At 44.6% G+C, this 15,905-nt stretch overlaps 1 protein-coding gene across 1 annotated transcript in view; it reads right to left on the bottom strand.

The window, feature by feature from the left end:
- GIPC3 (GIPC PDZ domain containing family member 3) overlaps window positions 1-4,359 on the bottom strand; it is a 256,767-nt gene extending 252,408 nt beyond the window's left edge. The window contains exon 1 of the mRNA XM_077271913.1: window positions 4,088-4,359. Coding sequence (XP_077128028.1) covers window positions 4,088-4,351 — 264 coding nt within the window. The 5' untranslated portion in view covers window positions 4,352-4,359. The remainder of the gene's footprint in view (window positions 1-4,087) is intronic.
- Window positions 4,360-15,905: the final 11,546 nt, after the last annotated feature.

The following is a 15,905-nucleotide window of genomic DNA, read 5'->3' as shown; positions in this document are numbered from 1 at the left end:
CCTCCTCCGCTAGCTCCGCCTATTTCTGCATGCGGCTGGCATGCGGCCTGTGTACCTATCTTTAACATTAGGTACGCAGGTTGTGCCGAAGTATGCGGATGCTTCCGCATGCGTCGTTTTGACGATGCGGAAAAAAAATTGCTACAAGCTGTGTCCTACGCTGGTCGCCGCATCGTCAAAACGACGCATGTGGAAGCTTCTGCATACTGCGGCACGACCTGCGTACCTAATGTTAAAGATAGGTACACAGTCCGCATGCCGGCCGCATGCAGAAATAGGCGGAGCTAGCGGCCGAGGGCGGGGCTTCACAGAGGAAGTCCACAGCCCTCCGCAGCTGCTGCAAACGCTAATGTGAAACCGGCCTAACAAGCCTTGTCACATGATTAGGGATAAAAGCCAAACCAGAATCTCAATTTGCAGACATGGTGTTTCAGGTTTCAATACGTGGCACAGAGATAATCTTGAGATATACAGGTGCTTTTCACAAAATTAGAATATCATCAAAAAGTTAATTTATTTCAGTTCTTCATTTCAAAAAGTGAAGCTCATATATTATATAGAGTCATTACAAACAAAGTGATCTATTTCAAGTGTTTATTTCTGTTAATGTCGATGATTATGGCTTATATCCAATGAAAACCCAAAGATCATTATCTCAGTTAATTAGACTATGTATATGCCTCTGCTGTGTACTGTGTAATGGCCGTGTCTGACCACACAGGAACATAGTCTGATCATACCACATTTCCTGGGCGGGGGGGGGGGAAGCAAAAAAGGATACAGACAGGACAGCTGATGATTCTTTCTTTGAAGTAAAACATTGCTTAAGAACAGGCAGTGAAATTCGTACCTCACAAAGAAGAATCATTTTTGATCCCATGTTATCCGGTCTGTATACTCCCTTTTGCCTCCTCCCCTGCCCCAGAGCTGTGATATGATCAGCCCATGTCCCTCTATGGTCAGACACGGCCATTACACAGTACATAGCAGGGACACATGTATAAGATTATCTCAGCACACGGACATTTTATTTAAACACATCCAATTGTGGAAGTTACTATTATTCCAAGATCTTTTGAATAAAATGTAGTTTTTTGTGGAAAACCCCATTAAGTACTCTGTCACATACGGAGAACTTAATAACTCATTTGCATATGAATGAAAACATCAATTACTCGGAAATGCAGCAACAGGTATAAGATATAAGGTATTGGTATTGGTGGATTTACATTTCAGTGACCTGCATGCCCATACATGTAGTTTGTGGGCATGAAGGAATGATCTTACTGACAAATTCCTAATTTTATCTAGGGAAGTTGCTGAAGAAAAGAATGGGACTGCAAAAGTGTGTTGTAGTAAAGCGAGTTATTCAGAGTTTACCAACACTTTGGCTTCAAATATGTTTTTTGATCTAAATGGAGCATGGGATGGTGAGGCACTGGGTATTTTATAGTAGGTGTTCGACGTTACTCATCCAAGAATGGTACAGAGATAGAAAAGTTGCTGCTTCTCAGCCAGTTTAGGAAAAATAGGAACACCAGTTTAGAAAAGTTACAGCAGAGATTGCTCTCCATGGTTGTCCTAGACAAAGCAAAATGGCAACCTGTAATAGAAAGAAGGCTTGGCAGAACAAAGTTTTCCCCAGAGAAAATTAACTTTGTCCGCCACTTGAAGTACAGTTGTGGATGTTGCAGCTAAGAAGGGGACATCTATGGGTGGAGAGAGTCTTTACAGTGATGAGTGCTTGATGTACAGTGAAGATGTTGCTATAAGATGTATTAATGGGCTTCAATGAAGGATCGGATCAGCGTTAGAGAGGTCTGGAGTATGGGACTACAAGTAGAGATGTAATTCCTGTGCAGACCTGGGATGCCTGTGTATGCGCATGTGACATGAGCTCAGGGACCTCCTGATATAACTGTAAAAGAATTGTCTACAATGAATATACATCTGTAATTAGTTCTAACTGATATTTCTATCTTAGTTCCCCCTTGAAGAATTGTTGAAAATAAAACAGTGAAAAATGTATTTTGGCTTTTTGTTTGGGTATGTGCAATACTCAGTTTTAGCAGCTGGGATTGTTGTTCTTCCGGTTTCAGACCTTATACCCCACCGCAAAATACCAAAATACCAAAGATGTGATGTACCATAGGTTTTATAATACTATACTACAAATGCTTAAATACTTTTCTATAACATACCTGATCACTGGGAGGAAATATTTCTCTAAGTGATATAAAATTTACCTAATTTGGTATTTTGCAGCATGGGATAAGAGAAAGGTCGTTGCAATAACTGTATATTGTTAGAAAATCAAAGTTCTACCATACTCATTGTAGAACAGATAAAGCCTGTGCCTGGTAGAGCTCATTGATTTATAATTGGGCCGCCATTGCTCTGCTGTGGTTTGTGTCATGTTGCATATAGTGCTACTATTTTGTTAAGCGGAATCTGTCGTCACATTTTTACCATGCATTCTGACAGCATGAGACAGGGACAAAGACCCTGATTGCAAGGATATATCACTTAGTTTACTGGCTGCAGCAGTTACCATTGAATCACTTTTTTTTTTGTGATGCAAATCTAGCAAAGTTCAGTCATTTAGATGTCTATAAACCCACCCACATCACATTTTTCTGTTTACGTTGTATAGAGACAGAGGGCTGCTAATCTGTGTTGGGGATGTGGTTGGACTAGGAGGCGCAAGGGCAGTTGTCCTCTAGTGATAATCTCCACTGATAAAACACTGATTGTATTGAAACAGCAAAACAATACACAGCACAATAAGTGACACATTACTGGTGATGTCAGATTACAAAGCAAAAACCTAGTGACAAATTCTCTTTAAAGGGAACCTGTCACCAGGTTTGGCTGATATAAGATGCAGCCACAGCCTTTCAGGGCTTATCTACAGCATTCTATAATGCTGTAGATAAGCCCCCGATCTGACCTTAAAGATATGAAAAATAAGTTTTATTATACTCACTTGCCGCCATCCTGCTTGCTTCATGGCTCCCAGACACCGTGCTCCTGGGCAGCAGAAGTTATCTGCCCTCTTGAGGACAGAGCAAAGTACTACAGTGCGCAGGTGATGGGCCTCTCTGACCTTTCCCGGAGCCTGTGCACTGCAGTACTTTGCTCTGCCCTGAACAGGGCAAATAAGTATGGACTGGACTGCCCCCAGGGTGAGTATAATAAAACTTATTTATCTTATGTTTTAGGTCGGATCGTGGGCTTATCTACAGCATTATAGAATGCTGTAGATAAGCCCCGAAAGGCAGTGGCCATAATTCGTATTGGCCAAACCTGGTGACAGGTTCGCTTTAAGTCTGCTTATACTGTCAGCGGAGGCTGTGAATGGATCCTCTCAGGAGTATGAAAGAAGACTAAGTGTCCACACAACACTACATGAATCATGATGTGTTTTTTTGCCACAATTTTATCAAGTTTCTAGAATGCATTGTCTGAACATAGCCTAAGGATACATTTACACATCCCAAATTTCTATGCCGAAAATCAGCCAATTTAAAGAGGCTGCTAATCAGCTGACTCTGAAGCACTCATTCATTGGGTGAAATTATTTTTAAGCTTGCTTAAATATTTCCATGTGTAAAATGGACATGTGCTGCCAACATTAATGATAATATAAGACCAATTCTAGGAAAGCCGATTTGAACAGACAAGGAACAAGGAGGGCATCATGAGACTTTTCAGCCCCAGGGTGGAGGGTTGCTTTATAAAGAGGTTACTCACCTATTAAAAGAGGTGCTGCTGCTTAACAGATAGAAACAGTTTCTTCTGACTGCTGTATAGTGGAGTAGCACCATTCTGGTAAGGTAGTATTCCCTTTTTTAAACCTTTTGACCACCATGGGTCCATAAATAAAATGTCTTAAAGGGGAGGACAACCCCTTTAAAGAAATATAATAATCTAGATGATTATAAGGATGGAAATGAATTGACTTGCCATAATATAACTTTTAAAAACATTTACATCTACATTTGCAGTTCTCCTAAATCTCAATTGTTTTCTGTTAAAAATTCTGGAATGCAGGCCATTAGTTTTAAAAGACTAATAAAAATCTCACCTCTGTTGAAGATATGTTGAACACTTCTGCAATTTTAGTGTAAAGCTCCTTGACATTCGTGAAGCCCTCAATTTTTCCAGTTGGGCTGCCATGAGCAAGCTGAGTATGGAAAACTAGCCTTGGCCTAACTCTTGGTGGATGGGGTGGTGCTGTGTTTCCTTGGGCTGAATCAGAGGAGACGCTTTGTCTAGTTTCCTTTGACTTCTGTTTAGTTTCTCTTTGGCCACTGCATTCTTTTTGTTCAGGGTCTACTCCGTTCTCCATGAGCTTAGTTTCCAGTTGATCTCTTCCCTACTTCGTTTTTTGCTCTCCTGCTGGATCTGTTCTGTATCACCTCTTTCTCAAAAAGGAATGCTAAGGGCACAATGACACAGATAGCATTGGAGAGATGAATAATTAACACTAGGTTGCTCTGAGTGTACACCCAGTAAAACGATCCCTTGTTGCGAATAAAAAAGCAGTAATTCTATCTTGTAGCTCAGGTGGTTCTTCACCGCTCTGTCAGCTCTAAACTCAAGGGATAAGAGAATGCCGAGGCCTAGCTGTATGGAAAAATGCTCTCTCAGGAGACATGTCACCTTATTATCAATTAGACAAACATTAACTCCTTCAGTCATGCCTGCATATGGTCAATGTGTTCTTCATACTGTATCGCATACAATATAAGATTGTCAGCTTCAATAAAATACTTAATTGAAGTTTAGGTAAGTTGTATATACTGGATATAAAAAGTTTACATATCGCGGTTAAAATGCCAGGTTTTGGTCATGTAAAAAATCATACCAAGAAGAATCATTTCAGAACATTTTCCATCTTTTAGGTCAACCATAATTTGTACAAACCCATTGACAAACAAACTGAAATCATTTTTGAGGGGTTAAATAAAAAAAACAAAGCTAAAATAATGTGTAAAATGTTGCATAAGTGTAATAGTAATTGGGCATGTAGTTGTGATCAGAATAAGTTACCATATAAGCCGACCCGAGTATAAGCCGAGACCCCTAATTTTGCCACAAAAAACTGGGAAAACTTATTGACTCGGTATAAGCCTAGGGTGGGAAATGCAGCAGCTACTGGTAAGTTTCAAAAATAAAGAAAATATACCAATAAAAGTAAAATGAATTGAGACATCAATAGGTTAAGTGTTTTTGAATATCCATATTGAATCAGGAGCCCCATATAATGCTCCATACAGTTCATGATGGGCCCCATAAGATGCTCCATACAAAATACGCCCCATATAATGCTCCATAAAGTTCATGATGGGCCCCATAAGATGCTCCATACAAAAAATATGCCCTATATAATGCTGCACAAAGGTTAATAATGGCCCCATAAGATGCTCCATATTAAAATATGCCCCATATAATGCTGCATAAAAGGTTAATGATGGCCCCATAAGATGCTCCATAGAATAATAAGCCCCATATGCTACTCCATAAAGGTTGATGGCCCCATAAGATGTTCCATAAAGGTTGATGACCCCATAAGATGCTCCACAAAGGTTGATGGCCCCATAAGATGCTCCATAGAATAATATGCCCCATATGCTGCTCCATAAAGGTTGATGGCCCCATAAGATGCTCCATAAAGGTTGATGGCCCCATAAGATGCTCCATAGAATAATATGCCCCATATGCTGCTCCATAAAGGTTGATGGCCCCATAAGATGCTTCATAAAGGTTGATGGCCCCATAAGATGCTCAATAGAATAATATGCCCCATATGCTGCTGCAATAAAAATAAAAAAAATAATAACATACTTCCCGTTCATCACTGAGTGAGAGGTGCTGGTGTCCTGAGCAGGCGGGGACACCGGCGCACTATGAGGGCCAGGTGCCGGTGTCACCGCTGGCTCAGGGCCCCGTCACTTGCGATATTCACCTGTCCCCGTTCCACCGCCGTGCGCCACTGTCTCTTCCGGGTCTTTGCAGTGACTGTTCAGGCAGAGAGCACACACTAAACATGTCATTGCGCCCTCTGACCTGAACATCACAGCCAGAGGACGTGGAAGACAGAGCCCGGTGGTGGAACAGGGACAGGTGAATATTGCATGGCTCACCCTCCCCAGTCATATTCACCCCAGCCTGGCGCAGTCTCTGCTTCTCCGATGGTCTCTGGCGCTGGCAGCTTGTTCCTGTGCTCAGCGGTCACATGGTACCGCTCATTAAAGTGATGAATATGTGCTCCAAGCCTATGGGAGTGGAGTCGCATCCATATTCATTACTTTAATGAGCGGTACCACGTGACCGCTGAACACTGGAAGAGCTGCCGGCACCAGAGAAGATCTGAGAAGCAGGGACGTGCAGAGACCACATCAGGACAGGGTGAGTATGATGTGACAGCAGCCACTCCTGCCGCTCCCCCTCCCATGCCGACCCCCTGGGATAATGACTCGAGTATAAGCCGAGAGAGGCACTTTCAGCCTAAAAAAATGGACTGAAAATCTTGGCTTATACTCGAGCGAACCTTTAGACTCATGTTAAATAGTAGTCAGTACACAAATACTATCATTTACAGTGATTATGGTTAATCCCATATTAAGTTTACCCATTCTAGTTGAGTTTTCGTGACATTTTCTAAGCTGCGTTTTATATCTAAAACAATAACCCATAAACCACTTTTAACAGAGCAAACGGATCTCATTATTAAAAGTTATCAGTCAGGAGCAGGGTTGGGTGGATTCATGGATGTTTGGATCAGTCAGGTACTCAAACTTAATTCCGAATCCTATTAAATTGAATGGGCAGCCCTAGCATCCAGCGATTTCCAACGCTGTAATCTGTGTGACAGTGTGAGAAACAGCAGCTCTGACCAGTGGTAACCTTACTCAAGTCATCAGCTGGTGACAGCTGCTGGGTATAGTGGTTCCCAAGCTGTCACACAGAGGACAGCGTGTAAGTCAACGGCTGTGATTGCCAGTGACAAGGTTGCCACTGGTCAGGCTCCGGCTGATTACTACTTCTACTATTAGCCTTTCCTGCTATCGCTGATATCATCGAGAGCAGGCGATGTTGATGAGAGTATTAATCAGCAGTCGCCTGTGCATAGCGATAGTTTTACTACTATCCTGAAGCGTCGGAGACAAAAAAGATTGAACGTGGATTACTTTGTTGGATCATTTCATTAATAAATGGGTGTGGGTGAATGAGGGCTTATAGTGTGGGGGGTCTCTTTATTCAAATAAAAAAAGTCTGTGTGTGTTTATTTTGCTATTGGTTAGTATTGAGGGTGTCTGATCTGACTGACACCTCTGCATTACTAACCACAAAAAGAATTACGCCGATTGCCACCGTACCATGGCAATCAGGAAGAGCTGAGGCTAAGCGCTGGAATTGTTGCATCTAATGGATATGCCATTTCTGGGGTGGCTGAAGGCTTTTCTTATTAGGCTAGGAAGGGTCCAACATCCATGGCCCTTCCCAGCCTATTAATATAAGCCCCCAGCTGTCTGCTTTGCTTTAGCTGGCTATTAAAAATAGCAGGGACGCCACATCATTTTTTGTGGGTTCCCCCATTTTTAATAACCATTAAAGACAAAGTAGACAGCTGGGGGCTGATATTAATAAGTTGAAAAGGTCCATAGATACTGGCCTCTTCCCAAAATAAAAATACCAGCTCACTGTTGTCTGCTTTCCCTTGGCTGGTTATTAACCCCTTTCTGCCATTGGACATACTATCCAGTCCATGTGAACTGGGACTTAATTCCAATAGATGGGATAGTACGTCATAGGCAATCAGCCTCGCTCACGGGGGGAGCGAGGCTGATTGCGGCTGATTATCACAGCTGACATCCGGCACCGCTCCCGGCACTTTAACCCCCAGAACACTGCGACCAAACATGATCGCAGCATTCTGGTGGCATAGGGAAGCATCGCACAGGGAGGGAGTTCCCTGTGTAGCGCCCCCACCCGCCGCAGGGCCGAGGGGTACCCGGTACCGGGCCACTGAGTCTTTGCTCTGGGGTTGTCACGGCGGCTAGGCCCCGGTCCGTGACCCTGCCGTGGGGCGCGCAGTGAAAATAAATGTAGAAGACGGTAGTGGTGGTGCGGTGCGGTGCAGTAAATAACGAGGACACCAGGTTGCAGTCTCTTTACCTCTTTACTGAAGATCTCTGGGTCCTCAGTCCAGAATACGGTTCACCAGGCTGCGCAAGTCCGGCCGGTCCAATGGCACCTCCAGAGCTCTCTTCACAGGTGGAAATCGGTGCCTTCCTTCTAGCGCTATGTGTTGTGGTCCTCCCCTGCTGTGCTTACGGAGAGTCCCCACAACCGTTGTGTCTGTTTCTTAAGTTCCCTCACAACTCGATTAAATGATGTTCTTCTAATCCTCCGTCCCTCCCTGGTGTTCTGGTTGGGACGGCACCCGTTTGACGGGTAGGCTCGGAGCTCTTCCAGGACCCTAGAGTCGCCCCTCTCCACAAGGTGCCCCCCAAGACTTCATAGGTGATTTGTGTGAGACAGCCCGCCTTAGACTGACTGTCCTGCCGCTGTTTAGAGTATTGCCTGAAGCTGAATGTTGAAATACTCTCTCGGCGTTCCGGCCACCGGTAGTGCGCCTCAGCAGGGTGTTGCTCCGGTCTTACAGCACGACCCCTACTGGTATTCTCCTATCGCTTGATCTCGTTTCTCACTCAGCACAATCTATTTCTCTTCTAATCCTTTCTTGGGCACCGCCGCTACCCAGAGCAGGCGCGGTCCCTTTACGTTCTTTCTCGTTGCCAAGCCTCTGTCAGGATCCCACCCCTGACAGAGACCCTACTGTCTCTTCCTCCACAACACCCTCTGCCACCAGGTGTTGCTTCGTCCAATCCAGTCAGCTTTCTGATCTAACTTCCTGCCTGACCCCCAGTTTACCCACTATGGTGGGGAGTGGCCTAATGAATAGAACCCTTAGCTCCCCCCGGAGGCCCGACTGTGAAATGTATTGGTGTCTGTGATACCTGATCAGATGAACTCCTTCAGTGCCATCAGACGTACCATAGCTCCCCTTAGTGGCGGAGCCACAGTACTGCAACGACCAGGACTCTGGGGCGCTGCACCTGCGTGCTTCCCTGAGACCCTCAGAACAACGCAATGTGATAGCGTTGTTCCGAGGGTCTCCACCATTCTCCTCCCTGCAGGCCCCGGATCCAAGATGGCCGTGGAAGTCCTTCCGGGTCCTGCAGGGAGGCGGCTTGTCAGTGCCTGCTGAGAGCAGGCGCCGGGCAAGCCTCCAGCACTCCCTGTCAGATCGCTGATCTGACATAGTGCTCTGCAAAGTGTCAGATCAGCGATCTGACACTGTATAGGGATGTCCCACCCTGGGACAATGTAAAAAAGTTTAAAAATATATATATACCGTATTTTTCAGACTACAAGACGCACTTTTTTCCCAAAAAATGTTAGGGGAAAATGGGGGTGCGTCTTGTAGTCGCAATATACTTACAAATCATGAGGCAGTGGCGGCGGTCCCGATGCAGCCTCCCTTCCCATGCTGGTGCGGCTGTGGCTGTGCTGCGGGCAGTGGCTCTGCTGCGGGCAGTGGCTGTGCTGCGGGCAGTGGCTGTGCTGCGGGGCTGTGGCGGTGGCTCTCTGGGCTCAGTGGGGGCTCCGACGGCATTTCGTCGAAGCCCGGAGGTCCCCCGCTCATCCGTTAATGGCATGTTGCGGTGGCCTCCGAGAACATGGGCGCCGGGAAAATGGAAGCCGGGCTGGCGCACACTCAGATTCAAATCTCGTCAATGAGATCTCGTCTCCCGAGATCTCGGGGCGAGATCTCGGCAACAAGATCTGAATCTGAGCATGCGCCAGCCCAGCGGCCATTTTCCCGGCGCCCATGTTCTCGGAGGCCACCGCAACATGCCATTAACGGACGAGCGGGGGGCCTCCGGGCTTTGATGAAATGCCGTCGGAGCCCCCACTGAGCCCAGAGAGCTGCTGCCACAGCCCCACAGCACAGCCCCTGCCTGCAGCACAGCCCCTGCCCCGCAGCACAGCCCCTGCCCCGCAGCACAGCCCCTGCCCCGCAGCACAGCCCCTGCCCCGGAGCCCAGCCACTGCCCCGGAGCCCAGCCACTGCCCCGGAACGCAGCCACTGCCCCGGAACGCAGCCACTGCCCCGGAGCCCAGCCACTGTTCCGGAGCACAGCCCCTGCCCTGGAGCACAGCCACTATTCCAGACCACAGCCCCTGCATCGGAGCACAGCCACTGTTCTGGAGCGGAGCACAGCCCCTGCCCCAGAGCACAGCCACTACCCCAGAGCACAGAGCCTCCACCCATGCCCAAGCACAGAGCACCAGCCTGGGATGGGATTTCCTGGAGGCCAACACACCATCCTGGACCACCGAAAGACCCCTGTGACCACTTCTCCACCTGTGCCGATCCCTTCACTGGTAAGCTGAATTCGGACTGTAAGATGTACCACCATTTGAAACATTATTTTTTTTCCTTATTTTTATTCTGGAAATTTGGGGTGCGTCTTATGGTCCGGTGCGTCTTATAGTCCGAAAAATACGGTATTACACTGTGTGAAAATATTTTTTAAAAAAAATCCTAAATAAAGAAAAATAAATATTGTTCCAATAAATAGATTTCTTTATGTAAATAAAAAAAAACAATAAAAGTACACATATCCCACTGGTTAACCCCTTCAGTGAAAACCATAAAAAAAAGAAAAAGGCAAAACAAAATGCTTTATCATCATACCACCTAACAAAGAGTGGAATCAAAAAGACAGATATAAATAAACATGGTGCCGCTGAAAATGTCATGTTGTCCTGCAAAAAACGAGCTACTATACAGCATCATCAGCGAAAAAATAAAAAAGTTATAGTCCTCAGAATAAAGCAATACAAAAATAATTTTTTTATATAAAATAGTTTTTATTGTATAAAAGCGCCAAAACATTAAAAAAATATAAATGAGGTATCGCTGTAATCGTACTAACCCAAAGAATAAAACTGCTTTATCAATTTCACCACACGTGGAACGGTATAAACGCCCACCCCAAAAGAAATTCATGAATTGCTGACTTTTGCTCATTCTGCCTAACAAAAATCGGAATAAAAAGCGATTAAAAAATGTCATGTGCCCGAAAATGGTACCAATAAAAACGTCAACTCATCCCGCAAAAAAACAAGACCTCACATGACTCTGTGGACCAAAATTTGGAAAAATTATAGCTCTCTAAATGTGGTGACGCAAAAACTATTTTTTTGCAATAAAAAGCGTCTTTTAGTGTATGACAGCTGCCAAACATAAAAACTCGCTATAAAAACCAGCTATAAAAGGTAAATCAAACCCCCCTTTATCACCGCCATAGTAAGGCAAAAATAATAAAATAAAAAAAATGTATTTATTTCCATTTTCCCATTAGGATTAGGGTTAGGGTTGGGGCTAATGTTAGGGTTGGGGCTAAAGTTAGGGTTGGGGCTAGAGTTGGGGTTTGGTTTACGTTTACGGTTGGGTTAGGGGTGTGTTAGGGTTAGGGGTGTGGTTAGGGTTATGGTTGGGATTAGGGTTAGGGGTGTGTTGGGGTCAGGGGTGTGGTTAGGGTTATGGCTAGGGTTGGGATTAGGGTTAGGGGTGTGTTGGGGTTAGGGGTGTGTTGGGGTTAGGGTTAGAGTTAGAATTGAGGGGTTTCCACTGTTTAGGGACATCAGGACCTCTGGAAACGCAACATGACGTCCGATCTCAATTCCATCCAATTCTGCGTTGAAAAAGTAAAACGGTGCTCCTTCCCTTCCGAGCTCTGCCGTGCGCCCAAACAGTGCTTTACCCCCACATATGGCATATCAGCGTATTCAGGACAAATTGGACAACAACTTTTGGGGTCCAATTTCTCCTGTTACCCTTGGGAAAATACTAAACTGGGGGCTAAAAAATAATTTTTGTGGAAAAAAAATGATTTTTCATTTTCACGGCTCCGCATTATAAACTGTAGTGAAACCCTTGGGGGTTCAAAGTGCTCACAACACATGTAGATAAGTTCCTTAGGGAGTCTACTTTCCAAAATGGTGTCACTTGTGGGGGGTTTCACTTTTTAGTCACATCAGGGGCTCTCCAAACGCGACATGGCGTCCTATCTCAATTCCAGTCAATTTCGCATTGAAAAGTCAAACAGTGATTCCCCCACATATGGGGTATCTGCGTACTCAGGACAAATTGTACAACAACTTTTGGGGTCCAATTTCTCCTGTTACCCTTGGTAAAATAAAACAAATTGGATCTGAAGTAAATTTTTTGTGAAAAAAATTTAAATGTTAATTTTTTTAAACATTCCAAAAATTCCTATGAAGCACCTGAAGGGTTAATAGACTTCTTGAATGGTTTTGAGCACCTTGGGGGTGCAGTTTTTATAATGGTGTCATACTTGGGTATTTTCTATCACATAGCCCCTCAAAGTGACTTCAAATGTGATGTGGTCACTAAAAAAAATGGTGTTGTAAACATGAGAAATTGCTGGTCAACTTTTAACCCTTATAACTCCCTAACAAAAAAAATGTTGGTTCCAAAATTGTGCTGATGTAAAGTAGATATGTGGGAAATGTTACTTATTAAGTATTTTGTGTGACATATCTCTGTGATTTAAGGGCATGAAAATTCAAAGTTGGAAAATTGCAAAATTTTCCCCAAATTTCCATTTTTTTTCGCAAATAAACACAAGTGATGTTGAGGAAATTTTACCACTATCATGAAGTACAATATGTCACGAGAAAACAGTGTCAGAATCACCGGGATCCATTGAAGTGTTCCAGAGTTATAACCTCATAAAGGGACAGTGGTCAGAATTGTAAAAATTGGCCTGATCATTAACATGCAAACCACCCTTAGGGGTTAAGGGGTTAAAATAGGGGGGTTCCCACATCATTTTTTTCATTCATTTATTTATTAATATTCTTCATTTATTTCTTAGTAATAAATAAATAATTTAAAAAAACAGCCAAGATAAAGCAGACAGTTGGGGACCCCACATCTTTTTTTTTTTTACATGCTGTGTAAGAAGGAGAACCAGGCCGTGGGTTCCTGTCCTATGCCGGGTTCAGAACTGTCAGGGCTGTCTACTTTGTTGTCCGGGGGAAAGAGTCAGAGACCGGACAGATCTTTGCACTCGGAAATAGGGGGTGTGGCTTACAACAGACACAGTGCTCGTGGAAGCAGTTAGTCTTGGTGGGAACAGGCAGCACACAGGATAGAGAGAGAAGCGCTCTTGAGCACCGAGGCTGCACCGGCCCGCATTCATGTACCCCCACCATGACCAGTGGGTACTGCAGAGAGAAGTGCAGCGCACCCGGTAACTGACAGAGTGCGAGGTGCCGTACGCTTCGTGACCGTGAGTACAGTGCCCGTGCCACAAAGAGAGAACTGGCCATTGGACAGACGTTTGCGGCCCACCTTAACATCAAACACCTTTCCACCTACAGAGGGCCTAGATCATGCTGCTATCTTGTTTGCTCCGGCTGCATGTGTTCATGGACCTGGGGCTCAGCGGAAGGTACCGGAGACCGACCGCTGCCGCCAGAAGACAAATTGCCATTACCAACTGAATCTCCTTGGACCAACACCGCACCAGCCATTGACAGTGTTACCCACACCAAGTGGTACCTGCATTCTGAAGAACTTCTGACACGATAAGTGCACCACCGAACTTCTGCAACTTTTTCATAATTGAACTGCCATTCCCCTGTTTAATCCTTCAGCTCCCTGAGAGGAGTTAACCCCTTGTCAAAATTAAAACTGTTAAATTTGTTAACCCTTGCTCTGCCTTCTGTCTGTCACTGCATCCCGCAATCTCCTTACATATTGGGCCGGCCAATGACAGTCATGCAAATTAACATGGCTGTGATGGAGCAGGAAGTGCCAATAAAGGAAAAATTTGTTATTTGGCTGAGCTGGAATCTTTCATCAAGCTTTCTTCAGGCTGCTGAACCCAAACAGTAACTCAGACTTCCGTGAGAAGTTCGTGTTCGGGGTCCTTGCACAGACACTAGGCATCCAGAAAGGACCCCGATCTTTACTGTTCGGTTTCATCCATGACTAGTCAGAAAAAATATCCAAGGCATTAAATATACCATGGAGCAATGTGAAGATGGTAATCAAGAAGTACCTTAAATAAGGTGCAACAGTGATATTAGCTAGAACTAGACGTTCCCCAAATATTGATGAAAAAAACAAGAAGAAAGCCATCCAGGAGGCTACAAAGAGGCTGTTCTGTCTTCTTACACGTTCTCACGGTGTGCAATCTGACATACAGCAAAAACCTTCTCTGTCTTCCAAAATAAGCAGACCATTCTCTGTAGTCTAACATGTTTATTTGTCGATGTATAGATTTGAAATGTATGGATGTAGTAAAACTACGAAAATACACCTAACATGTAAGTATTGAGCTTAGAATATCTCATCATAATTAATAACTATGGCAATTACAATTAACAGTGAAAGCACACAGCCAGATGGAGGTTATACAGTTGAACACATTATCTAGTAACAATCACCGTCTGATTTAACAACAGTTCTGAATACACAATAACACAGAGATAGTTCTCTTACCAGATATACTTTATCCTGGAAAATGGAGTTTTAGTAACATAATGCAGGAGAAAGTTTTACACAGTGGTTCTGCTAGACTGCTTCACCAAGACCTTCTTACCCAAAATTCATTCGTTTCACCCACAATACAATTGACAGCTTTACAAAAAAACATGCAATACAATTAAACATCACAAAATGGTGCTATTACCACATTAGATGTCACTAATAGGGTTGCGCGAAACGGGTCGGCCATTTTCAGAAGTCGCCGACTTTTGGCAAAGTCGGGTTTCATGAAACCCGACCCGACCCCTGTGTGGGGTCGGCCATAAGGTCGGCGATCTTCTGAATCTGGTATCGGAATTCCGATACCGAGTTCCGATATGTTTGCGATATCGGAACTCGGTATCGGAATCCACATTTAAGTGTAAAATAAAGAATTAAAATAAAAAATATTGCTATACTCACCTCTCTGACGCAGCCTGGACATCGCCGCTGGTAACCGGCATCTTCCGTTCCTAAGAATGGCGCTTGAAAGACCTTTCGATGACGTCACGGCTTGTGATTGGTCGCGGCGGCCCACGTGACCGCTCAGCGACCAATCACAAGCCGTGACGTAATTCTCATGGCCTAAATTCCTAGAATGAGGAATTTAGGACCTGAGAATTACGTCACGGCTTGTTGTGATTGGTCGCTCAGCGGTCACGTGGGCCGCCACGACCAATCACAAGCCGTGACGTCATCGAAAGGTCTTTCAAGCGCCATTCTTAGGAACGGAAGATGCCAATTACTACCAGGGCGCGTCAGAGGGTGAGTATATCAATATTTTTTATTTTAATTCTTTATTTTACACTTAAATATGGATCTCAGGGCCTGAAGGAGAGTTTCCTCTCCTTCAGACCCTGGGAACCATAGTATCCCATTGCACTGCATTGGGTTTCGCGTTTCGGCCGACCCCGACCCCGACTTTTTTATAGGATCAGCCGATTTCACTCGACCCGACTTTTGAGAAAGTCGGGTTTCGTGAAACCCGACCCGATCCTATAAAAATAAAGGTCGCTCAACGCTAGTCACTAATAGAGTACTACAGCTTATTATAGTGACTACAGTCATTTTAACCTAGTCATTTGCCCAAGTGGGCAAAATAGAGGCCTACAGCAGAAATACAAGAAGTGTAGGAATTTAATACAATTTCTCTATGGGTTAACCTGAAGTGGGCTGTTCACAGGAGATAGCCTCAAAATCTGACAGATTTGGAGCGCTTCTGCAAGAAAGAGTGGCCAAAGACAGACATTTCTAGATGTGCCAT

This window comes from Ranitomeya variabilis, chromosome 1 (assembly GCF_051348905.1).
Source record: "Ranitomeya variabilis isolate aRanVar5 chromosome 1, aRanVar5.hap1, whole genome shotgun sequence".
NCBI classification, from domain to species: Eukaryota; Metazoa; Chordata; class Amphibia; order Anura; family Dendrobatidae; genus Ranitomeya; species Ranitomeya variabilis.
This window is presented reverse-complemented; position numbering and strand designations above follow the sequence as displayed.